Below are 22,381 nucleotides of genomic sequence, written 5' to 3' on the forward strand. Positions count from 1 at the left end.
ACAGCACAAGGATTTCTCTCCCCTCCAGTTCCCGCTGTCTGCCACAGCCCCCATGGTGTGGCTGCCCTACACTGCCATTGACCAGCTGCTCCAGGCGCTGCAGGAGAGCACTGGCAACCATTACAATGTCGTGGTAGGTACAGCCGCCCGGGGAAAAGGAAGGGTGCTTGCAAGCACCAAGAAGGGAAGTGGGAAGGGGGTGCAGGACAGGGTGGGGAGCGCTCATCTCTTGATGCCTGCTGTGCAGCTCTATCAGAAGCTGCATGACAAGATGGAGGACTACCAGCAGAAGGTCAGCGTGGCCACCCGGGATCACCTGTACCGCTGCAACTAGCGGCAACCCCATCGCCCGCCAGCCTCGGCCACCGCCACCAGGCCCTGGCTCTGTGCCCCAGGACAGCGCCTGCTCGAGGGGATGGCCCCAGGAGCTGATGCCATCCCACCCTGCGCTGGCTCAGGCCCTGGTGCTATTTTTCCTCATTTTTTTTCTGTAAGGGTCCAGTTTGAGGGGGCAGAGTGCACCTGCAGCATGTCACCTTGCTGTCCCTGTCCTCTGCGGGGAGAATGGTGATTAGCAGAGCTCTGGGGTGCAGCCAAGGCCAGGGCAGCCCCCTTGTTCTCATCCTGTACCATACGTGGTGGGTTTTGGCGTTTCTTTTATTTATTGTTGTGGTTTTGGATGAACTTTAATAAAAGCGAAGTGTTATTACAAGCCTGCCTGTTATTACAGGCACCCCTGGGAGCATAGCGGCGGTTTTGGGGAGTTGGAGGGTGAAGCAAGCATATGCCTACAGCCCTTCTGTGTAGGGAACTCTCTACAGGTCTGTACTATAGGGCAGGATGGAGCTATATGGCCCAGGGAAGGCACTGTGCCATACTGCAGGATGGAGCTATATGGCTATGGGGTGGTACTCTGCTGTAGGGCAAAGGGGCAGCACTGCTCTCTAGGGCCAGACAGAGCTGTGGGGCGGTAGTGTGCTGTAGGACAGGATGGAGCTATATGCACCAGTATGCACTATAGGCTCAAGGAGCACAGAGCTATAGGGAAGGTTCCACTAGGAGGTCATATTGAGCCCTTGGGCTAAGGGGCAGCACTGTGGCAGGATGGCCAGCATATACTAAAGCCTAGGAAGGCCCTGTAGGGCTGAGGGGCAGTATAGCACTGTAGTCTGAAGGCCCAGCACTTACATGTATATGTGTTATAGGGTAAGAAGGGGCCATAGCCCCTAGAAGCACCACTATGCTATGGGATGGGGTTACAGCCCTGGAGGACAGCAACCACGCTATAGGGTGCGATGCACCTATAGCCTACCGCAGCACCACCGTGCTATAGCGCAGGACGGGGCTATAGGCTCCAGGGGAGGGCGGGAGCTCTACGCCCGAGGGGCGGGGCGTAGGGGAACCCCCACCCCCCGCGCTGTGACGCATACGCACGGGCCCCACCCTCTCCCTCGCAGCGCGCAGGCGTGGCCGCAGCCCTGAGGCGCCGCTCCCGCCGCCTCCGGCCGCCGCCGCCATGGGGAAGAAGTCCCGCGTCGCACCGGGTCGTCGACCCATCCTCCAGCTCTCCCCTCCCGGTCCCCGCCGTGACGAGGCGGCGGTACCCCCGGCTGAAGGGGTCGACTCGGGTTCGGAGCCCGGTAATGGCGGAAGGAGATGGGGGGGGGGGGCGCTTTGTTGGCGGGGCGCGGCCTTGTGAGGCCTCGGCGCGGCCTGCTCGTAGCGCTGCGGCCTAGTCGTGGTACCGGAGGCGGGGGGCGGAGCTCCGCCCCGCGCCCCCCCCCCCCCGCCCCCCGCCTCATCCCCCCCCGTCCCGGTACTTAACGGCTCTTTCCTCACAGACGAACCCGAAGCGGTGGCGGAGCCCCCCCGCAGCGCGCCCAACCCGCCGCCCCCCGCGCCCGCCGCCGCCGTCAAGCCCACAGGTACGAGGTCCCTCGGGGAGTAGATGAGATCTAACCCCTCAAAAAGAAAAAGAAATATGACGTGTCCCCCCCTCCTTTTTTAAGGGAGGAGGGGTTTTTTTTCCCCTGGGGTGATTGTTTCTCCTTAAGTGCCTTTTTTTATATATATATATATATATATATATAGCCTTTAAGTGCTTCTTTGAGGGGGTGAGGTGATCCCCCCTCTCATTTTTTTTTAATTTGGCGGGAGGAGCAGGCTTATTGCCTCCATTTTACTGGGTTTGGGGTGGTGGTATGATGAAACACCCTCCCCCCCAAGTGTATTTTGATGGGGAGTTGATTTCTCGTCTTAAAAGTTTGGGTGAGGAGAGTTTATTCCACCCAGTGTATTTTTTGGGGGTGGGAAGAGGTGATTTTTTTCTGTCTATTTTTATTTTTACTTATTATTATTTCTTAAATAAATTCAATATCTATTTAATAATTAGTATTAAAATATTGGCGTTTTGGGGGAGTGGTGACTCCCCTCTCTGTGGTTTGCAGGCAGGATATGATATTCCCCCCTCCCCATCTTTTTTTTTTAGGGGTGGGGAGCTGTCTTTTCCTTCTAGTGGTGGTGGTTGATTTCTTTCTCCTGGGGAGGGTATTTCTCACTTCCACTGTGTTTGGGGGGCTGGTGTGTTGCCTCCCCACCCCAATTTTGGGGGTCAGAAGATGTCCCCATGGATGTTTTGAAGAGGTTGGGGTGTTGTTTATCCCCTGAATGCTCCTGGGAGAGGCGTCCCTGTCCCCCTAAACCGGCCGTGCCGCTCCTCCCTCAAAGGATTAGCAGGGTGGTGGTGGGACCACCCGAGTTGGGGGGGTCGGGTCTGCCGCTGGCGGCTCCGAGGTGGGCCGTGCCACGCTCTGGCCCCCCCCCTCACTGAGTGTCTGCTGTTCCCCCCGCCCTGGCTAGGAGGCTTGTGTCTGCTCGGTGCCTACGCAGACAGCGACGACGAGGAGGGCGAAACCCTGGAGAAATCGGCCCGTTCCGCAGGCGCAAATGGCAATAATTCGGCAGACATCGACAGCACGCTGGCAGACTTCCTGGCGGTTAGTGCAGCTCTGGGGAGCGCGAGGGGAATTTCTCCTTGTAAGGGGGCGGAAAGAGGGTGGTTTCACGCCCTGAGACGTTGCCCTCTGCCGATGAGTGCTTTTGGCTCTGCTTTTGCCTCCCCTGGGATTTCAAGTCTGCGTCGTGACGTTGTTTCTACAGGAGATCGATGCCATCACGGCTCCTCCGCAGCCAGCTGAGCCCTCCACCGCCTCCTCCGCACCACCCCCGACACCTCCCCGCCCAGAGCCTAAGGAGTCGGGCTCGGGCCAGTCCTCGGGCACTGCCAACGGCGCGAGCTCTGCGCCGGCCCCGGAGTGGCAGTATGACACCCAGTGCTCGCTGGCAGGAGGTGAGTGCGTCGCCTGTCCTGGGTAGGGGGCTGCTGTCCCCCACTTTGCTCACTAAAGGGACCCCGAGGGCAGTGACAAGCCAGGGAAAGGGGGTGACAACCACCTGGGGAACTGGTCCGGCTCTGCGTGTCCCATGGGTGATGGCCTGTCCTTGTCACCCTGGCAGTGGGGGAGCTGGAGATGGGCGACTGGCAGGAGGTGTGGGATGAGAACACGGGCTGCTACTATTACTGGAACACCCAGAGCAACGAGGTGACCTGGGAGCTGCCGCAGTACCTGGCAACGCAGGTCCAGGGCCTGCAGCACTACCAGCACAGGTGGGAGAGACCCCCAGCCCTGTGAGGGAGGCACTGGGATGTTGTCCCCAAACCCACTCTTCACTCCCTCCCCTCTTCCTTAGCAGCACCGTGGCAGGCGCCAACGGCAGCTTCGTAGTGGCTGCAGAGCTGTACCCCCAGGAGAAGGGGGCTGCCCCAGGCAGCATCAGCCGTGGGGCCAGCCTTGCCAAGCGGGAAGTAAAGAAGGTCAGTCAGACGGGCCCAGCACCGGGTTCTGGTTGCCACGGGGCTTGTAGGCGCCCCTTTGGGCTTTCTTGGCAGGGGGTGGGTTGCTCTGCTGCGCTCGCAGCCCGAAGAGGGGCCCTAGGAGCATGGGGCGACCCAGGCTCCTTCCTCTGTGGGCTGCGGTCTCCTCCGCTGCTTGGGGAAGGTGTAGAGGTGGGGTGAGGGGACAGGGAGCGGCGGCTGCTGCCGGAAAGCTCACATGGGGCTCGACCTGCAGGAAGTGAATGAAGGCGTGCAGGCGCTCTCCAACAGTGAGGAGGAGAAGAAGGGGGTGGCTGCAGCCCTCCTGGCACCGCTCTTGCCTGACGTGGTGAAGGAGGAAGAGGAGCGCTGGAGGAGAAAGGTGATCTGCAAAGAGGAGGTTGAGCCGCTCCCGGAAGAGGAGACGAAAGCGGAAGAGGTGGCGGCTGCCCCTGAAGAGCTGGAGCCTGGCAGGGATCCCCTGGAAGACACGCTGCAGGAGGATCTGTGCAGCGTGGTGCAGTCGGGGGAGAGCGCTGAGGAAGAGGAGGAGCAAGACACCCTCGAGCTGGAGATGGTGCTGGAGAGAAAGAAGGTAAGGGAGAAATTTTTGTCACCTAAACAAGACCATGGGTGCAGCCAAGGAATAGCTGGAAATAAACTGGGAGCAGCAGACATTTGTGTCTTTGTCATGCGTCCTTCAGGAGAGTGACCCCATGTTTCCCATGCTGCTCCTATATGGGCTTGGGCTCCTTATGATCTGGGTACGGATCAGCTGTGGCTTCATGTGGGCATTCTGCTGGCGAGTCAACAGCTGTCAGCCAGCTCTTGCTCCATCTTCGCTGCCATTAACACAGCGCCCTGATTAGAGCAGCCGTTTGCTCTTCTTTCACGGGTGACTTGTAACTGCAGCTGCTCTTCAGGTTAGGTCAGGTCCCTGAAATGCCGTTTGCTGTCATGTCTCGGCAGGCGGAGCTGCGCGCCTTGGAGGAAGGCGATGGCAGCGTTTCAGGCTCCAGCCCTCTCTCCGATGGGAGCCAGTCGGCCTCGCAGGATGCAACCCGCAGGCTGGCCTCCAAGCGAGGGAAATGGAAACTGTTTGTCGGAGCCACCAGCCCCGAATCAGCCAGTCGAGGCTCCAGCAAAACAGGCCGGGAGAGCCCGGAAGCGGGAGAAGCAGGTAATTGGGAAGGCTCCCTTCGGAGGGAGGAGCGGGTATTTGGAAAGGCCGCAGCCCCTCTCCCACCGGGGTCTTGTTTCCCCGAAGATGCGCGGGGTGCCTGGAGCCCGCAGAGCCCCACACGGCACGTAGAGGAGCCGGGACGGGTGGTGAGGTACGTGTGCCGGGCAGGGGACAGGCCCAGAGGGGTGGCTGTCACCAGAGTTACACAGCCGAGCTTGCAGCCGGCAGCACGAGTCTCACGAGCTCAGGGCAGCGTGGGGATAAGCTGATGCTCTGCCAGATTCTCTCCTTTATTCTATAATTAAAAAAAATAAACAGGAGAGCACCTACATTCAACACTGTATCAGGAAAATTAAATAGAGTGCCTGTACTCAATGCTGTTACCAGGAGAAGGGACACAGAAGCATGATTAACGGCTGCTTCACGTCCCACTGCCTTCCGCTTTCCTCCTGACATATAAATCCCAGCCGTGGTATGTGAGGAACTGTTACCTTCCTCTTTTCAAGTTGTGTGTCTTAAGTCATCTGGTAAGAGTCGCCAAATTTCAGACAACTGAGGTGTTCCCTCAGAGCCGCTCCGGCTCCGCACTCGCTGGCGTGTAGGGAACGTAAAGCAGGACCTCGCTTAGAGGAAGACCTGGCTGACATAAGGGTGGTTTGATACCGTGTGTGCATTGGATACAACACTTGAGCAACAACCACTCCTTAGCAGAGCTTGCCTTCCTGTTAGCGCTCTGCTTCCCCATGGTACGGCTGCAGTCTTTCAGAGACTGTTGGCAAATATATATTAAGAGCAGTTTGGCAGATGTTGCAGAGCATCATTATAAATCCATTGCCTTGGGGAAGTCCAGTGATTGCAGCTGTTAGTGCTCCGCTGCAGCCTGTGCTTCGCTGCGGGTACCAACCCTCCAGTCCTCCCCAGCCCCTCCAGAGTGGCGCTCCCCGAAACGCGCTGGCCGCAGCGTTTGAGAGAACAGCCTGTGCCTGGCAGCCCAACTCCCAGATGCCAGTCCCTTCCTGGTGCGAGGCTTCGGGCCAGCTGCCTGCCTTGTGGCAAAGAGGGAGGCAGCCCCTCTGGCGCAGAAGGCTGGCTGAATGAGAGACATCTGCTTTTCCCAGGAAAAACTGGTTATGAAAGTTCCCTGAGCAGGCTGCATCCTGCTGAAGTGGGAGACAGTGCCTGCCTCAAATGAGGGTTGATGTGGCCCTGACGTGTGTGCTTCAGGCAGAGGCGTGATCTGGGTGGCAGGGCTGGCATTAAGTCGGAGACTTTGTCCAGGGTGGCTCTGAGGGATGGTTTTACTGGAGGGCTTTTCCTTGTGCCTCACAGGCTCGTGAGCAGAATGCCCCTGGAGCCAGCTCCTTCCAGCGGTGCCTGTACTTAGCTGGGGAACAGGAAGCTGTTACTCTAAAATAACCTGTTTAAAGTTGAGCACCCTGCTGCTGGAGGGTGATTGAGGGAACTGCCCTGCCCTGCCCTTGAGCACCAGGACACACCAGGAATGTGGGTTTTTTTCCCCAGGGGCTTTTGGTAGGAGTCCCTCGAAAAACATCCCTCCCTGGAATTTGTCGCTTGGACAGTGAATTAGTCACTGCTGTCCTGTGATGTGGCAGAGACAAAACCTTATGGTCTTGACAACTTTTTGGGAGCTCTTTAGTCTTTGACAATTGTCTCAACTTATTTAATACCCGATACCTTTTCTTGACAAATTATTAAACTGCCGGAGTTTAACAATTGCCTGCCTGGCAGTTAGCTCTCTTCATGCTTCCTTGAAGACCTGTGCTCCAGGCTGTTCCTCCTTCTGGCCCATGCGCTGTAGCAGCTGTAATTCTTTGCTTCCCGTGCTGTCGTCCTCCTTCTGGAAGGACCTCCACCATCAAAATGCAGAGGCAGTGACTCTTTTCTCTTTAATTCCAGGCTCTTGTCACCAGCTCCTATAGGAAAGAGGTCCTGGCTCTTTCCCTGCCGTCTCCTGCAGCAGCTTTGGCTCCCCGGCACGGTGTCTCCAGCCTGCTGTTGGCAGCGCCGTGGCAGTAGTGGGAGAAGCGCTGACCTGTTGTTTCTTCCCCTGCAGCAGTGAGCACAGAAGCAGCTGATGCAAATTCAGACAAAGAGACGGAGTCTGAGGAGCCCCAGGAGAAAGCAAAAGCCCAGGTGGCACCAAAAATAGAAGAGGAGGAGCAGGACCTAAAGGTATGGAGATGCAGAGGTGTGTGTTGGTGAGATCTGTCCCAGCTCGCATAAGGGACATGGCTGGGCGCTCGGCAGCTCCCCCAGGCCCTGGCTAGTTCACTGCTCTCCCAGGGGCTCACCGTGCTGCCGGCAGTGCGGAGGGACGTGCTGGGGACACCTGAGCTTTGGGCTGTGGGTTTGGCCCGGTTGGAGAGACCTTGCCTGCATCCTGCGCTGCCGGTGGGGCAGCACCGTACCCCTGCTGAAGCTGTAAACCTCAGATCCCAGTACAGCTGCAAGAGCAGCTTGCCCTGGCCCTGTTAAAGCACAGCCCTGCAGGCTTGGGCCGGTGTCTCTGCAGCCCGGTGTCTTGTCTCCAGCAGGAGCCAGCAGCAAAGCCTCCCAAGTGTTATAAAAATAAAAATAAAGGGGGTGTGGGGGGGATGAAGACTGAGCCCTGGGTCTGGTTGTGAGAGAGAGCAAACACTTTTGTCTTGACTTTCTTTTCACCAATAACGATATTACAGTCCTTTGGCACCTGCCCGTTTCCAGGCTGAAGACTCCTCGTCCATAACCTCTCTGTGTCTGGAGGCTGCCGGTACCTCTCGCTCAGTCCTTCGCCCGGCATTGCTTTTTGAAGTTGTTAATGGCAAATTGGGGAAACCCTGGGGATTTCTGCAGCATCATGCTGCTACTTTCTCTTCCGAGCCTTGGTTTTGCTCTTTTTGGCTGCAGCTGAACGATTCCCAGAGCCCCTTCCTGAGCTGTAGTAGTGGCACGTGGAGCTACAGGCTCTGGGTGACAGTTACGCAGAGTGGTAGGGGAGATCTTGTTTATTTTTCCTTTTGATTCCCCAGTCGCTTGTTACCGTGTGATCTCCTGCAGCATTAAATTTGGCTCCCGAATAATTTCATTTTGTTAGCAGATGTTGTCACCTCCCTGTGCCAGATGGTTTACGGATCGGGAATTGCCGGCTCCTGGTAGAAGCCCTGTGGAAACCTGCAGCGAAAGCTGACCTCCGGTCCTGCCCTCATTTCCCACCACTTAATCATTTTTCTGGTGTGCGAGGGAAGGGCTTCGTTACTGTCCTTGTGACAGATTTAGCATCTCCCGTAAAAGAACTCTAGCAGAGTTTTGAGATGTGATGTTCCCTGTCCAAAGCCACTGAGCCCTCCCTCAGTATAGCATCTACATGAGGCTTGTCTGATGCCTAAATTGAATTTAAAATTAAAAAAAAAAAAAAAAAAAAGAAAAGAAAAAAAGCCTGCAGCGGGGCCACACTCCTTGGCTGCTGCACCCCAGGGGGCTGCCCAAAGCCTTTTAAGTTGTCACATTTGCTGTCCCCTTTTCTCCTGGTCCTGGCAGTGCTCTGTGACGGATTGAGTGCTGTAGCGTGGTGCTTTCCCATGCAGGATCCCTTTAGAGCTGTTGGAGGAATGCCGTCTCCTGGGGTAATTGGTACCGTTTGCTTTATCGGTTTGGGGTAATCTCTCTTCTGCTGGCTCTCTGGTTTGCAGGAGATCCACCGAGTCCTCCGCTGCGAAGTCACCCTCTACTGTGGGATCTTCCCTGGCTTCTACGTAGCTGCGTTAAGGCGGGAACTCATTTCCCTGCCTCGGGCTTCTCTAGCACTGCTTGTCTGTCTGGCCCGCCCCCCTCTCTAGAGACAGGCGCTGCGTTCTTGGCTTTGGGGACCTTCCAAAGCCCCTTGTGAAGAGTGAAGGAAAAAAGAAATTTTTAGAGCCCTCCTTAAAGCAATCGTGATGCCGCTTGCAGGCATCTGCCCCGTTTCTGCTCTTGATGGCTTTCTGGTTCGTAGCTGCTTTCACGCAGTCCCCTCGGTCAGAGGGATTGACACGGGGGATCCCTGTGTCCCCATGCAGTGCCCAAATTGGAGGTTTCGCTCCCATGGGACACTGGGGTTGAGTAATGGTGGTCGCTGCGGACTGGCCTGAATCTTAACGTAGATGATGCTCAGGAGTAAATCCAGAGCTGTTACCCCTATCCTGCTCTTTCCAGCTAGTTTCTCTGGAAAGTGGTGATGGATGAAGTCTGAAATTGTATCCTGGCCCATTCCTTTTGGGAAATGGTTGAAGTATTATACTTATAACACTTTCTGCGTTGGCGATTGCTCTGCCATAACTCCAGAGCCAGGGTGCCAAAGCAGAACAAGCCCGTACCTTCCTTCGGCTGGTGCCGAGTGGTGACCGTGCTGAGAAGCACCAGCGGCTGTGGCTGGGAGCAGGGAAGGGCCCGCACGGAGGAGTTAGGGTTCCCTGGCACCTCCCGTGGCAGCAGAGGAGGTCTCATCCTGCCACCCCACGCCAACCCCATCCCTGGGACGCAGGAGTTAGTGGGGCTTAAAGGAGGGGGTGACAGGCACACACGTTTTGGGGTGGCACATCCCAGTCCCACCAGGCTGAGGGGCTGCAGGCGGTCCCAAGTTCTGTTTGCCGGGGAAGGCCTCGAGCCACGGGGCTGCTACCCAAGGGCAGCTCTTTACTCTTCCCTTTCTCCCTGGCAGTTTCAGATCGGAGAGCTGGCAAATACTCTGACTAGTAAATTGGAGTTCCTGGGCATCAACAGACAATCTATCTCCAACTTCCACATGTTGCTGTTGCAGACAGAGGTAACCGAGCCTTCGCCCCTCGCTCCGGCCTTCTGTTCCGAAGCGGATCAAATACTGTCCGCCGCTCGAGCGCCGAGGGCCGGGTGCTGCGTGAACCTTGTGGCCGCGGCGGCGCCGCGCGCCCACCCACCTCCTGCAGGGCCCTTCCTCCGCGGGGGGAGAGCATGGCTTTGCGCGGAGGCGGTGTCTTCCTCCTGGCCCCCCGAGTCCCGTGCTGTAAGGGAGCCTCCCGGACCTCGAGTCCTGTCCCAAGGGCTGCTTGCGGCCTCCCTCAACGGCTTCCCCCGGTTCTTGCCCTCTAGACCCGCATTGCAGACTGGCGAGAAGGTGCTCTCAATGGAAACTACCTCAAACGCAAACTCCAAGATGCAGCCGAACAGCTAAAACAATACGAAATAAACGCCACCCCTAAAGGCTGGTCCTGCCACTGGGACAGGTACGCGCTCTCCTACCTTTCTCACCTTTCATCTCTGACATCTCAGACATGATATGTGACCATCACCACCCGACGACGTGGCGCCGTCCCTCTCGGAGACTGAGAGCAGCTTCTGTTAGCAATGCTGGGCAGGCAGAGAAACGTCCGGCACTCGCAGAGTTTGGGCCAGCCACCAAACTGGAGGATCCAAACGGAGTGCTCAGTGCTTTGAGACGGAGCTGATTCCCTGATCGGACAGAGCTGGTTTTCACTCTCACGAGTGTAAAGCGCTGTGGAGGGCGGGCCTGGGGGGTCGCGCATGCGAGAGCTCTGTGAACTTTGCAGGATCTCTGGATCACCTCTTCTGACCAACAGCTCTGACAAAGGACAAACTTCAACTCATCGACGGAATGAAGAACAAGATTTCTGTCTCCTGCCAGCAGGTCAGACCCAAACATTTCTTTGTCTATTTGGCTTTCTTGATTAATTTTCCTTTGTTTGAAATCTTTGCTCTTTTGTTTTTCAGCTCCCAGATCCGCTCCCTCTCTCTAGCATTCACTGTGTGTTTGACACCAAGAGTATCATAAAAGCGACCTCCGCGCACCACGGGGTAGGGGGGCAGCCGCTTCTCTCCATTGGGCTGTTCCCCGGTGCCTCTTCTTGGAGGGCGACTTTCAGCCAGGGTGGCGGCTGAAAGTCCCGGTGCTAGCGAGACGTCGCTCTGCTGCGTGCTGGCCTGCTTTCTCAGCCCTCCCCTCCCTCGGAGCGGGGGGCTCAGGGCGACGTTCACGCAGCCAGCAATGCAAATAGCTTTGAGCGAGCCGGCTCGGGCCTCTCCTGCCTCTGTCCTCAAAGTTGTTTGTTGCGTTTGGGAGAGCGGCAGCCCTGCTGCAGAGGGTCTTCCCTGCGAGAGCGCACCGCTGTCGTGGGCAGGCCCGCCTCGGAGTGTCGGTGGCGGGGGAGGGAATCTAAAGCCTCCTTCTCTTTCTTGTGATTTAGGGAGCATAGACGCTATTTCTATGTTAACGAGCGCTCAGGAGAGTCGCAATGGGAGTTCCCCGACGGGGAGGACGAAGAGGAGGGACAGCGGACCACCGACAGAAAAGCCGACGGTCCTCCTAAACCACCTCCAAAAGACAAAGGAGAGCGCACCGAGGACTCCGCTGAGCGCTCCACAGGTACAGCTGGGGGCGTGAAGAGGGTGGTCATTGCGGTTGGGGGGGTCCTGGCCCTGAAGTGGGGTGTTTTGGGGCCCCACGAAGTGCTAGAGCAGTACGTGGTGGCGCTGGCCTCCCTCCCTGGGTACCTCATGGTTGCTTTAGCGAAGCCGGGCCAAGCACTGCTCCCGTTGTCCAAGCTGTCCCCATCGGTTTTAGGTGGCGTGGCGGTGCCGGGGAAGGCGGCATGCGGCTCGGCGGTCGAGCCCATGGCCTGAGCTCTGCCTGCCCGCTCCCAGGCAGGGCCCTGGCAAGGAGGCAGCAGGCAGGAGCAGGCAGCGCAGTCCGTAGCGTGGGTTTTCAAGCCCGTGTCAATATGTATTCTTCAGGCTCCCTTTGTAAAGAATCCTTCTCAGGCCAAGTTCCTGCTACGTCTCTCATGCCGCTCACTCCATTTTGGACTCTGCTTCAGTCCTCTGTCCCGGTCCTCCAACCTCCTTTGCCTTTGGAAATGCCTCCGCCGCCTCCGCCTCCACCAGACTCGCCCCCGCCGCCGCCCCCGCCGCCCCCGCCTCCCGGAGAAGATGGTGAGATCCAGGAAGTGGAGATGGAAGATGAGGGGGGTGAGGAGCCGCCCGCCCCGGGAACGGAGGAAGACGCTCCCCTGAAGCCTCTCCTGCGCCCAGGTGCCAGCAGCAGCCAGGTGAGCAGTGCTGCCGGCAGCTGCGCAGAGCTGGGGCTCAGCCAGTCCCACCACCTCGGGGCCACAGCCCTCCCCGCTCGGCGCTCACAGCGGCATGCTCTCTTCCAGGGTGCCGCTGAACCCAGCCCGGCCCCGCTGCTCTCCGCCAAGCCTCAGAAGCGGAAAGCCGCAGAGATGACCCCGGGGCTGATGCAGCGAACGGCCACCATTGGCAGTTGCCCCGTCATCTACAGCCAGCCCCTAATGGCTGCTGGCAAGTACCAGCCTTCGGCCGTCCCCCTTGCCTCCCTGAGGCCGCGCCAGCGGCTGCAGGGCGAGATCCAGGGCCGCCCCAACCTCCGCATCACGCCGGGCCACGCCGGCCCTCAGCCCGCCGCACTGGGCCTGCAGTCTGGCTACCTGGGCGTGACAGCGCCCACTGCGCCTTCCGTCATGAGCTATTCGGAGTGCACTGCGCCCGTCAGCCTGGCTGCTGCTGCCGTGCAGCCGGCACCAGCACGAGGAGCTCTGCCCGCTGCCAGCACTGCTGACCAGCCACCACCCCCGCCGCCCCCTCAGACGCCCCCACCTCCCACTCCCAAGGCGCCACCACCACCGGAGAAAGAGAAGCCGAGGAAGGGGCGGAAGGACAAGGTAGGAGGGTGCTCTTGCGCCGGTCCCTCGCCGGCGTGCCAGGTGCCCTCTCCTCCCTTTCCAGTCACCTTCACCATGGCCTGTTGCATTTCTGGTGCAGGGCAAGAAGGGCAAGACGAAGATGCCATCGCTGGTGAAGAAGTGGCAGAGCATCCAGCGGGAGCTGGACGAGGAGGAGAACTCCAGCTCCAGCGAGGAGGACCGGGAGACCACCGCCCAGCGGCGCATTGAGGAGTGGAAGCAGCAGCAGCTGATGAGGTATGGGCTCCAGGAGGCTGCCCCGGCGCCGGCAGTGCTTCCCTGTGGCACGCTGCCTGGCTCAGCTCCTCTGGGGGGCTTGTTCCCTTGTCCCCTGTAAAGGCAAAGAGGGGATCTGCACCTCCAGCCTGAAGGGGGTGGTGGGGAGCGTCACCTGGCACCACCCGGGCACTGACCCCCTGCTTTGTCTCCACAGTGGTATGGCAGAGAGGAACGCCAACTTCGAGGCGCTGCCGGAGGACTGGCGAGCGCGGCTGAAGCGGAGGAAAACCGCATCAAGCACATGAGGCGTGCCGCGCTCTTTTTTTTCTTTTTTTCTTTTTTTTTTTTTTTACAGATGTACAGTTCAGAGCCCTTCACCACTTGACCGTTGTCCAATAAACTGTAGCAGTTTGGGACATGCTGTCTGGTTGGAGGCTGGGCTTGTCCCTGCCCCTGTTGTGGTGGCAGAAGCCCGGGGGGGGGGGTGTGCAGTTTGGGGCCAGGATGTGCGGTGGCCCTGGTTTGGGCTGGGGCCATGTGAGCCCTTTGTGGCCCCACTTTCCTGGGTGTCTGCTGGGATAACAAAATCCCCCTGGCTCCTTTCCCAGCTCCGCTCTGGAACCGCCCTGTTCCTCCCTGCTGCTGCTGCTGCTGGTCGCTCAGCGACCGCGTCCTGGCTCCCTGGCACAGCAGGGGCCAGAGAAGGGTGTTGCCAGGCCTCTCGCAGCCATGCAACCCTCGGGGCGCGCTGCTGCCCGGGTTGGGTCGGGGGGCCTGGCAGGATTTGGTGGAGGGCTGGTCCCGGAGCCCTATGACAGCTTCATGCGCAGCCACCTGTGCTACTATGGCTACTTCCGAGGTGAGCCCCGGCCGCAGGATGCGTCCCCTCGGTCCCCATCTCTTTGGGCTGCAGCAGCGCTCTCCCCCAGGCCAGAAGACAGGTGGGCAGAAGAGCCCTGTGTCCCCGGGGGACCCCACTGAGGCTCCCAGCATGGGCAGTGCTGACCCCGGCGGCCTGTGGGGCGGTGGGCAAGAGCTGAGCTGTGAGACCCTGTTGCTGCCTGGTACTGGGGCCGATGCTGCCCCAGGGCCTTGAGCTGCCTCCTGCCAGCACGGAGAGCTTGTGGAGGCGGGGGCGGGGGGGGGGGGGGTGGGGAGGGCTCTCTCCCTGTCCCTGCTTTGGAGGGTGGGTGGTTTTGGGGCTGTCCCCACCCCAACCCTTCCAGCCTGGGCTCCCCCTTCTGCTGGAGCTGTTCCATGGAGCCGGGAGTACACTGGAGGCTGCCGGCAGCTCCTGGTACTCTTGCAGCCCCTGGTGCACTGGAGCTGGGCCCCCGCCAGGGCAGGTGGGTCCACTCGGCGTGGCAGCGTGGGTCCCCCGGGGAGCCGCGGGCTCTCTTCGCTCTTCCCTCGGCACAGGGTCCCCTGCCCGCTCCCCGCTGGCCTGTCGAGTGTGAAGTCATTGAGGAGGCTATCGAGCACATTGGTGAGGGATTACTCTGGCTGTCCTTCCCTCGCCCCTGCACCAGACCCCCACTGTGCTCATGGTGCCTGTCTCTGTCCCTGTCCCCTCCCAGAGTGGGTCCCCCCTGAACCGGAGCCCTTCTGCCAGCCCACAGGTCACAAGTGGGCCCCGGCTGTCCTCAGCAAGGAGCAGGGCACCATCGTCTACCACCTCAGCCCAGGTAGCAAGGAGCAGGCAGCACCCCCAGGTGTCCCCTTGGTCTCCCCAGGCCCCCAACTCCCTCCCTCCATGCTTCCCCCTGCAGCACCCCAAGGCTCCTGCTTCACCCGTGCTCGGGTTGGGGGGTTCCCGGGCCCCCTCTCCTCGCCAGCAGCTCCCCTGGGTGGTCCCCAGGACACCACACTGCTCTTCGAATCCCGCTTTGAGAGCGGCAACCTCCAGAAAGCTGTCAAGGTGTAAGAGAGGGACTGGGGGCAGAGGGGGGGGTGGCAGTGGGGCCAGGAGCCGGAGCGTGGCCCGTCCTGTCGTGCAGGGGCCCCTATGAGTACGTGCTGATGCTGCGGCCAGACCTGTACACCGCCAAGCACACCCAGTGGTTCTACTTCCGCGTCCAAAACACCCGTCGAGACCCTCTCTACCGCTTCACCATCGCCAACCTGGCAAAGCCCAAGAGCCTCTACAGTGAGGGCATGCGCCCACTGCTCTACTCCCAGCGGGATGCCCAGAGCCGCGGCATCGGCTGGCGCCGGGTCGGGGCTGACATCCGGTACTACCGGGGCGGTGGTGGTGGGGAGGAGCCAGCTGCCTTCCACCTCTCCTGGACGGTGCGCTTCCCCCATGATGGTGACACCTGCTTCTTTGCCCACTCCTACCCCTACACCTACTCCGACCTGCAGCGCTACCTGGGGGCGCTGGCGGGTGACCCGGTGCGCTCACAGTACTGCACGGTGCGGTCGCTATGCCGCAGCCTGGCCGGGAACACCGTCTACCTGCTAACCATTACCAGCCCTGCCAGCATGGCGGCCAAGCGGGTGGTGGTGCTGAGCGCCCGCGCACACCCTGGGGAGAGCGGCGGCTCCTGGGCCATGCGGGGCTTCCTCGACTTCCTCCTCAGCGCCCATGCCGACGCCCGGCTCCTGCGCCAGCTCTTTGTCTTCAAGGTGGTGCCCATGCTCAACCCCGATGGGGTGGTGGTGGGCAACTCCCGTTGCTCCCTGGCAGGCCGGGACCCCAACAGGGCTTACGGGACAGCACTCCGCAGCTCCTTCCCCAGCGTCTGGCACCTGCGGGCCATGGTGGAGAGGTGAGGTGGGGGCACAGGGAGCTAGTGGGATGGTGTTGCTCCCATGGAGGTGTGTCAGTGACTGTATCCTGATGTGTGCAGGGTGCTGGCGGAGCGGGAGGTGGTGCTGTACTGTGACTTCCACGGGCACAGCCAGAAGAACAATGTCTTCATGTATGGCTGTGACACGGGCAGGGCCAGCATTGGGTCACGGCTGTGCCAGCGCATCTTCCCCCTGATGCTGAGCAAAAATGCCCCTGACAAGGTGGGATGCTCCGGAGCTGTCCTTGGAGCCAGGATATGGCATCCTCACCGAGCTTCATGGTGACACCAGATGGTGTCCCTGTGGGGCTGGGGAGGGGGGACACATCCCCCTGCTGTGCTGACCCCGGGGCCGGCCCCAGTTCTCTTTCCCCAGCTGCAAGTTCAAAGTGCAGAAGAGCAAAGCGGGGACAGGTAGGGTCGTCATGTGGCGCATGGGTGTGTCCAACAGCTACACCATGGAGGTGGCCTTCGGTGGCTCCACGCTGGGTGAGGGGCCACTGTGGGCTGGGGGTGACAGTGTTGGGTGTGTTGGTGAGCAGGTGGTCCCCAGGATGGGAAGCTGCCACTTGTTTCATTGTCCCCTGTCCCCTCTAGGCGGGAGGAGCTCACACTTCACCGTGGAGGACCTCAAGTCACTGGGCTACCACCTCTGCGACACCCTGCTCGACTTCTGCGACCCTGATCCTGCGAAGGTGGGCCAGCAGTCGCGGCTCAAACCATGGCATCCAGGCTGGTCCTGGTGCTGCAGTGGGTGCCACGGTGATGCTGGCTCTGTCCTGCAGTTCCAGCAGTGCCTGTCGGAGGTGGACGCGCTGCTGCGGCAGCGGCTGGGACGGGAGCTGGGCTCTGGCAGCAGCTGGAGCGATGTCTCTGCCTCAGAGCTCGAGTCCAGGTATGTCCCAGCCGTGCCACCCCACAGAGCCCCGGGGTGCCAGTGAGGGCTGCAGGTGGTCGTCTCCCCCACACAGCACCAGCGGCTCTGACAGCTCTGTGTCCGATGGGCCCCCGGCTCACCTCCATGGCCCAGCCCAGCCAGTGAATCCTCGGGTGCCGCCACTTTCACGATGGGAGGGACAAAGCGCCAGGGAGGCACGAGGGGTCACAGGGTGCCATCCAGTGCAGCTGGAGCAACTGAGAAAGAAGCGGCTGCGGAGCCACAGAGTGAGGAATGCCCTGCGCCAGACAAACACTGTCTGCCAGAGCCATGACAGCATGCTGGTGAGCCTGGGCCCACAAGCACGGTCCACCCGGTCCCAGAAGGGACAGTCCTGCAGCGACACTTGTCCCTAGTGCTGTCCCAGCATCATGGAGCTCCAAGTGGGTCTAACCCCTGTTCTGTGACCTCCCAGGCTAGACTGGGGCCCTCCAGCTCCTGCAGGCAGCTGGGTCTCCCCAGCATCCTGAGGGGAGGCAGCACAGCAGGAGAGGAGCCTAGAGCCAGCTCTGGTGTGGCCTTTTCCAGCGCAACTGGAGCAAGGGATGGCTGCCACACCACCACGGCGGGGGCTCAGCTGAACAGTGGCACGAGTGCAATGTCATGCTGTCGGCCGCTGCTGAGCGCCCACCACCCCGGTGTCACCAGTGATACCTCAGAGGATACACACCCAGAAGTCAAAACAGGGCTGTCCCAGCAGCAGGGCAGGCAGCGGCGTGGGCAGGTGGCTGCTGCCCGCAGGCGTAGGGCATGTTCCCGCCTCGTCATCCCCAGCAGGGCCTTGCCACCCGCTGTCCCACGCTGCTGTGCTTGTGCTCGGGATTAAAGGCAGTGCCATGGCTGTGCCTCTGGGTGGTGAGGCCTGTTTTCATTGCGCCGTCTCGTCAGAGCTCCCCCTTGGCTCCCCACCCTCACGCCTGTCCAGAGGCTGCCGGCACCCAGCTCCAGGCCCTGCCACTGCGACAGTGCCTCAGGCCCTGCAGGCTCCGTTGGTGCTGCAGGCCCCATCGCCATGGCTTTACCTCAGGCCCTGTCGCCAAGATGTCACCTCAGGCCTGGAGGCCGCGGCGAAGCCTCAGGCCCCATCGATGCTTCAGGCCCCGTTGCCATGGCGGTGCCTCAGGCCTGCAGGCCGCGCTGACGCCTCAGGCGCCGTCGCCAGGGTGACACTCCCTCGTTGCCGTGGCAACACGACGGGGCCCGCCCCACTAGCCGGAAGCGGTCGTCGGGCGCGCCGGAAGCGGAAGCGGCGGCAGTGGTGTCCTTCTGGGCCGTGACGCCGGGGCGGCACCATGGCGGACGCGGCCTCGCAGGTGCTGCTGGGCTCGGGGCTGACCGTGCTCTCGCAGCCCCTCATGTACGTGAAGGTGCTGGTGCAGGTAAGGGGTAGGCTGGTAACGGAGAGCTGGGGGGAGGGGGCGGCGGGGGCACCGGGCCTAGTACCGGCGGCGGCTGCAGGCGGCCTGTCCCCGCCGCAGGTGGGGTACGAGCCGCTGCCGCCCACCCTGGGGAGGAACGTCTTCGGGCGCCAGGTCTACCAGCTGCCCGGCCTCTTTGCTTATGGTGAGTCTGTCCCAGCGGCGCGGTTCCCCCGCGTCCCTCCAGCCCCCTGCGAGGCCGGTGGTTGTATGGGGGTCTCCCGTGGGGCTGTCCTGAGTGGCGTGACGAGTCCCCGCTGTCCCCAGCCAAGCACATCGTAAAGGTCGATGGAAGAGCAGGACTCTTCAAAGGCCTCGCCCCCCGCCTCTGCTCCAGCGCCATCGGCACCGTCGTGCACGGCAAAGTGCTGCAGGTACTGGGGAGGGGGGAAAGTCGCCGCCGGCAGCTGGGGATGCAGAGACCCCCCCCGGTCTCACCGCTTCGGCGTTGGTGCATCCCTGCAGCACTGGTGGGGCCTCCCCTGTGGCTGCGCTAACCCTGTCCTTCCTTCCCCAGCGGTACCAGGAGGCCGAGCAGGCTGAGGTAGGTGCGAGGCCGCTTCCCCTGCTGAATCCTCTGTCTGTCCCTCATCTCTCTGTCTCTCCCTCCTTCCCACCGGAGGCAGCCCGACATCGAGTGCTGTCCCCAGGGAAAAAGGCACAGGGCAGAGGGCCCTGGCAGGGCTGGGGGGCTACAGAGCCCATGCTCGGGCGGGACAGATCCTTTCAGGGGTGGTGTGGAGGGAGCCATGCCTTTCAGAGGGCTGTTCCCCATGTGATGCCTCTTCCTCTCTCCAGCCTGGAGCTAGCAAGAAGGAGCCCGTGTCCTCGCTGGAGCAGGTCCTCAAGGAGGTGAGGAGGAGGAGGGTGCTGGGTCCACTCGGGTATGAGAGGGGCTCGGTCCGGCACTGCTGGGCTCTCTCTGCTTGCTGCGTCCCTGTCACCCAGCCCCCTCCTCCTGACAGCCCGTTTCTCCCTAGACCTCCCGAGAGATGGTCGCTCGCTCTGCCGCCACGCTCATCACCCACCCCTTCCATGGTAGGTGCCACCCCCGCAGCCAGCATGCAGTTCCTGGTGACCTGGGTGATGAGCACCTGTCACCCCTGTGTCACCCCGGGATGTCCCTGTGCCCCCCACTGACTCCTGCACCGCTGTCTCTGCCCGCAGTGATCACCCTGCGCTGCATGGTGCAGTTCATCGGCCGGGAGACCAAGTACAGGTACGGGATGGGGGACTGGGGCTGCCGTGGGGGGGCTGCCTGCCCGCTGGGGCCCCCTCTGACCATGGCACTCTCTTATTCTTCCCTGGCCCAGCGGGACTCTAAGTGCTTTCGCCACGATTTACCGAGAAGAGGGTATCCTGGGCTTCTTTGCGTGAGTGCTGACAACAGGGGCCTTGGGGAAGGGGGGAAGTGGGGTCCCTCCCCAAAATCCTTGGGCGTTGCTCAGGTGTTGCTCCTTGCTCTGGCTGCTGCGCTGCAGCTCTGCCCTCCCGTCTCGCTCGAGAAGCGCTCTGCCTTCTCCTTGGCTACTGCTGGGGCATATGGTTTCCTGTTCTGCCCTCCCCAGGGGGCTTCCTGGCATGGATCTGGCAAGCCCCTGCCTCACAGCTGCCAGCCCTGGGTTGCGTGGGTGACATCTGGCATCTGGGGACATTAAAACGAAGCAAAAGTGTATTAAACCTTCCCCTGGGAGCACCAGCCTCCCACTCTTGGTGCCTGGGGGGTGTTTTGGGTCCCTTCAGCAGTTCCCCTCTGTGCCCATGTCCTCTCGGAACCGCTTGTCCGAGCATCCCTGCTCCCGTGATGGGAGTTCCCTCTTCACCGGCTGTCAGGTGAACGGCTGTCCCCTCTCGTTCCCAAGGGTCTATTCCCAGCACTCCCTGTGGCCAGGTCTGGGTCTGCTCACGTTCCCACTGCCTCTTCTCTTTCAGTGGCCTCATCCCCCGGCTCCTCGGGGACATCCTTTCACTGTGGCTCTGCAACATGCTGGCCTACCTCATCAACACGTACGCGCTGGAGAATGGGGTACGGGCTCTGTGCCCTGCCTGGGGGGGTCAGGGTGGGCTGGGGGTGGCACGGCGGCATTGCTGACAGCGGTGAGGGATGGAAGGGGCTCAGGGGACAGTCTGGGGCGGGCAGAGCCCCACTTTGGGGTGGCAGTGTGGCTCTGTGGGGGCTGAAGGTGCCTTTTCTCCAGGTCTCAACCGTGGCTGAGATGAAGAGCTACTCACAGGCAGTCACTGGAGTGAGTACAGCCCGTGGGCATGTGTACACCCACATGTGTGATGCTGCCTCCCTGCGGGGAGGGTGAAGAGAATTGAATCCTCTTTCCCTCTGGAAATGGTGTGTTCCTGTAATCCTGGCTGTCCTGCAGCCACTGGGCTGGGGAGCAGAGCCGGGCGCTGCCTGGCTCTCCAGAGGGATCAGCCCACAGGGGGAAGGAATGCTCCATGGAGGAGATGTGTGACCCTGCCTGCCCGTGGGCTCACGACCTTGGCCTTGCCTCCACGGAGCCTGGCCCTGCACGCAGCCTGCGGGAGAGGGCTCCCTCCGGGGGGGGGCAGTCCCTGGGGATCCTCTGGGACGTGTTCTTGCCATGTGGAGGGAAGTGGGGGGGATCCCTGTGGGGCCTGCATGCTGCTGCCAACCAGCCCTGCTCTCTGTTGCAGTTCTTTGCCAGCATGCTGACCTACCCCTTCGTGCTGGTCTCCAACCTGATGGCTGTTAATAACTGCGGGTGAGTCTGCCAGCAGCTGCCAGCCCTCGCCTGGGTGACGTTGGTGATGGTCACATCCCTCCATGCCGAATCAGCTCCCAAATCTACTTTGCCTGGATGGCAAAGAGGTTTCAAACTAGCTGTGAGGTTGATCACTTGTCAGTAGCTCTGGGCCGGTGGGGGATGGGACGTGTAGGGCAGGAGCCTGGTCTTGAAAGGGCCATTTTGGGGTTCAGCCCAGTGTGGAGCTGCAGAGGGGATGGGTTCTACCTCACCAGCTCAGGCCTGGGTGGAAATAATTCGCTGTGGGTCTCCTTTCCCCAGGCTTGCTGGGGGCCTCCTCCCCTACGCACCCACCTACTCCTCCTGGCTGGACTGCTGGAGCCAGCTGCACAGGGAGGTACGTGGCCAGAGCCGGGCGGTGCAGGGATGCTCCTGGCCGTGGAGAAGAGCCGGGTGGGAACCCTGTGGGGTCTGGGTGGGCCGCACTGGGGCTGGGGGCAGCCCTGACTCACCCAGCGATGGCCATCTCTCCTTTCCAGGGTAACATGAGCCGAGGGAACAGCCTGTTTTTCCGCAAGGTGCCCGCGGGGAAGCGATATGTGTGGGAGGAGAGGAGGTTTCGCTGAAGCTGGAGCTGAGTTGTGAAGCCGATGTTGGGCTCTGGAGACAAAGAATTATGAGAGAGTGGTGATTTCTATACAGTTTTTTAAAATCATTTCATGCTGAGAGATGAAGGTGGAGGTATGAGAGTCTGTCATGGGGCCGGGGGCGTCCTGGAGCGGGGCTGGCAGATCTCCAGCATTCCCTCCCTGATCCAACCACTGTCCCAATGATTCCCTATTCCCTTATTGTTTATCCGACCCCTTTCCATCAGCCCAGTGCCCACGAAGGCCCTGCTAAAGCTGCAGCCAGCCCGGCTGGGTGCTGGATCGGTCCCACAAGATGTCATCACATCCATCCTGTCCCCATGGGGACTGGTGCCTGTGACTTGTCATCTTTTTAGCCTTGAAAGCATGGATGTTGCCCAGGCTCCTCGTTAAATCCGCTGGCAGAAATCCCTCTCCTGCTTCCCCCTGTTATGCCCTGGGAGCCGTTTCCTGGCCTCGGACCCAGTTAAGGCTGTTTTCGCCAGAGGGAATTCCCATGTGAGAGAGTGGTGCCCGGAACCATCACCTCCGTACAAATAATGGCTTGTTTTAAAGACCGGCTGTACGAGCGGCACAGGCGCTGGGGAAGCAACAGCCCCAGCTACCCCAGGGGTTGCCCCCAGCCCGAGCGGGAACGGAAGCCGCTTGTTAATGGCTGGGGCTAATTGGGGGGCCGCAGGGCTGATGACAGGGCCCTGGGAGGAGTGCGCTGGCCTGTTGTGTACCTCAGTTTCCCCTTCTGACCGATCAATCCCACCGTTGGCATTCCCCCCATGCAGCACCCGTGGGGGTGTTGCAGCATCCCCAGGCCCTGGTGAGGGGACACACGGATGGTGATGGGAGGTGAGGGATGGGGGCACGTCT

The 22,381-nt window shown here is 60.8% G+C and overlaps 4 protein-coding genes across 4 annotated transcripts in view; all 4 read left to right on the plus strand.

Annotated features, from left to right (window-relative positions):
• The window catches only part of NUP160 (nucleoporin 160), a gene marked incomplete at its 5' end in the record, with an annotated part of 28,021 nt that extends 27,406 nt beyond the window's left edge, over nucleotides 1–615 (plus strand). Inside the window, 2 exons of the mRNA XM_082001118.1 lie at nucleotides 29–133; nucleotides 248–615. Of these exons, the coding sequence (XP_081857244.1) occupies nucleotides 29–133; nucleotides 248–334 (192 nt within the window). The 3' untranslated portion in view covers nucleotides 335–615. The remainder of the gene's footprint in view (nucleotides 1–28; nucleotides 134–247) is intronic.
• Nucleotides 616–1,516: 901 nt separating this feature from the next.
• On the plus strand, nucleotides 1,517–13,762 carry FNBP4 (formin binding protein 4; the record flags this gene model as incomplete). Its single annotated transcript, XM_082000415.1, has 17 exons — nucleotides 1,517–1,640; nucleotides 1,842–1,925; nucleotides 2,860–2,996; nucleotides 3,160–3,349; nucleotides 3,517–3,667; nucleotides 3,751–3,874; nucleotides 4,131–4,469; nucleotides 4,844–5,054; nucleotides 7,132–7,250; nucleotides 9,754–9,858; nucleotides 10,161–10,294; nucleotides 10,619–10,716; nucleotides 11,273–11,451; nucleotides 11,903–12,133; nucleotides 12,242–12,766; nucleotides 12,867–13,024; nucleotides 13,221–13,762. 17 exons carry the CDS (start codon nucleotides 1,517–1,519, stop codon nucleotides 13,309–13,311), a joined length of 3,000 nt encoding a protein of 999 aa, XP_081856541.1. The 3' UTR covers nucleotides 13,312–13,762.
• Nucleotides 13,736–17,873, plus strand: AGBL2 (AGBL carboxypeptidase 2; the record flags this gene model as incomplete). Its single annotated transcript, XM_082000226.1, has 11 exons — nucleotides 13,736–13,865; nucleotides 14,316–14,492; nucleotides 14,584–14,691; nucleotides 14,776–14,926; nucleotides 15,004–15,774; nucleotides 15,856–16,018; nucleotides 16,158–16,284; nucleotides 16,393–16,490; nucleotides 16,581–16,690; nucleotides 16,767–17,016; nucleotides 17,658–17,873. The coding sequence occupies 11 exons, from the start codon at nucleotides 13,736–13,738 to the stop codon at nucleotides 17,871–17,873; spliced, it is 2,301 nt and encodes a 766-aa protein (XP_081856352.1).
• Nucleotides 17,874–17,943: 70 nt separating this feature from the next.
• MTCH2 (mitochondrial carrier 2) lies at nucleotides 17,944–21,522 on the plus strand. The gene is made up of 13 exons (XM_082000402.1): nucleotides 17,944–18,111; nucleotides 18,211–18,295; nucleotides 18,418–18,524; nucleotides 18,668–18,694; nucleotides 18,949–19,002; nucleotides 19,131–19,188; nucleotides 19,318–19,369; nucleotides 19,464–19,523; nucleotides 20,083–20,176; nucleotides 20,349–20,396; nucleotides 20,821–20,888; nucleotides 21,192–21,267; nucleotides 21,410–21,522. The coding sequence occupies exons 1-13, from the start codon at nucleotides 18,025–18,027 to the stop codon at nucleotides 21,494–21,496; spliced, it is 903 nt and encodes a 300-aa protein (XP_081856528.1). The 5' UTR covers nucleotides 17,944–18,024; the 3' UTR covers nucleotides 21,497–21,522.
• The last annotated feature ends 859 nt before the right edge of the window (nucleotides 21,523–22,381 follow it).

The sequence above is a fragment of the Phaethon aethereus genome, assembly GCF_964289735.1.
Source record: "Phaethon aethereus genome assembly, chromosome: 5".
Classification (NCBI taxonomy): Eukaryota; Metazoa; Chordata; class Aves; order Phaethontiformes; family Phaethontidae; genus Phaethon; species Phaethon aethereus.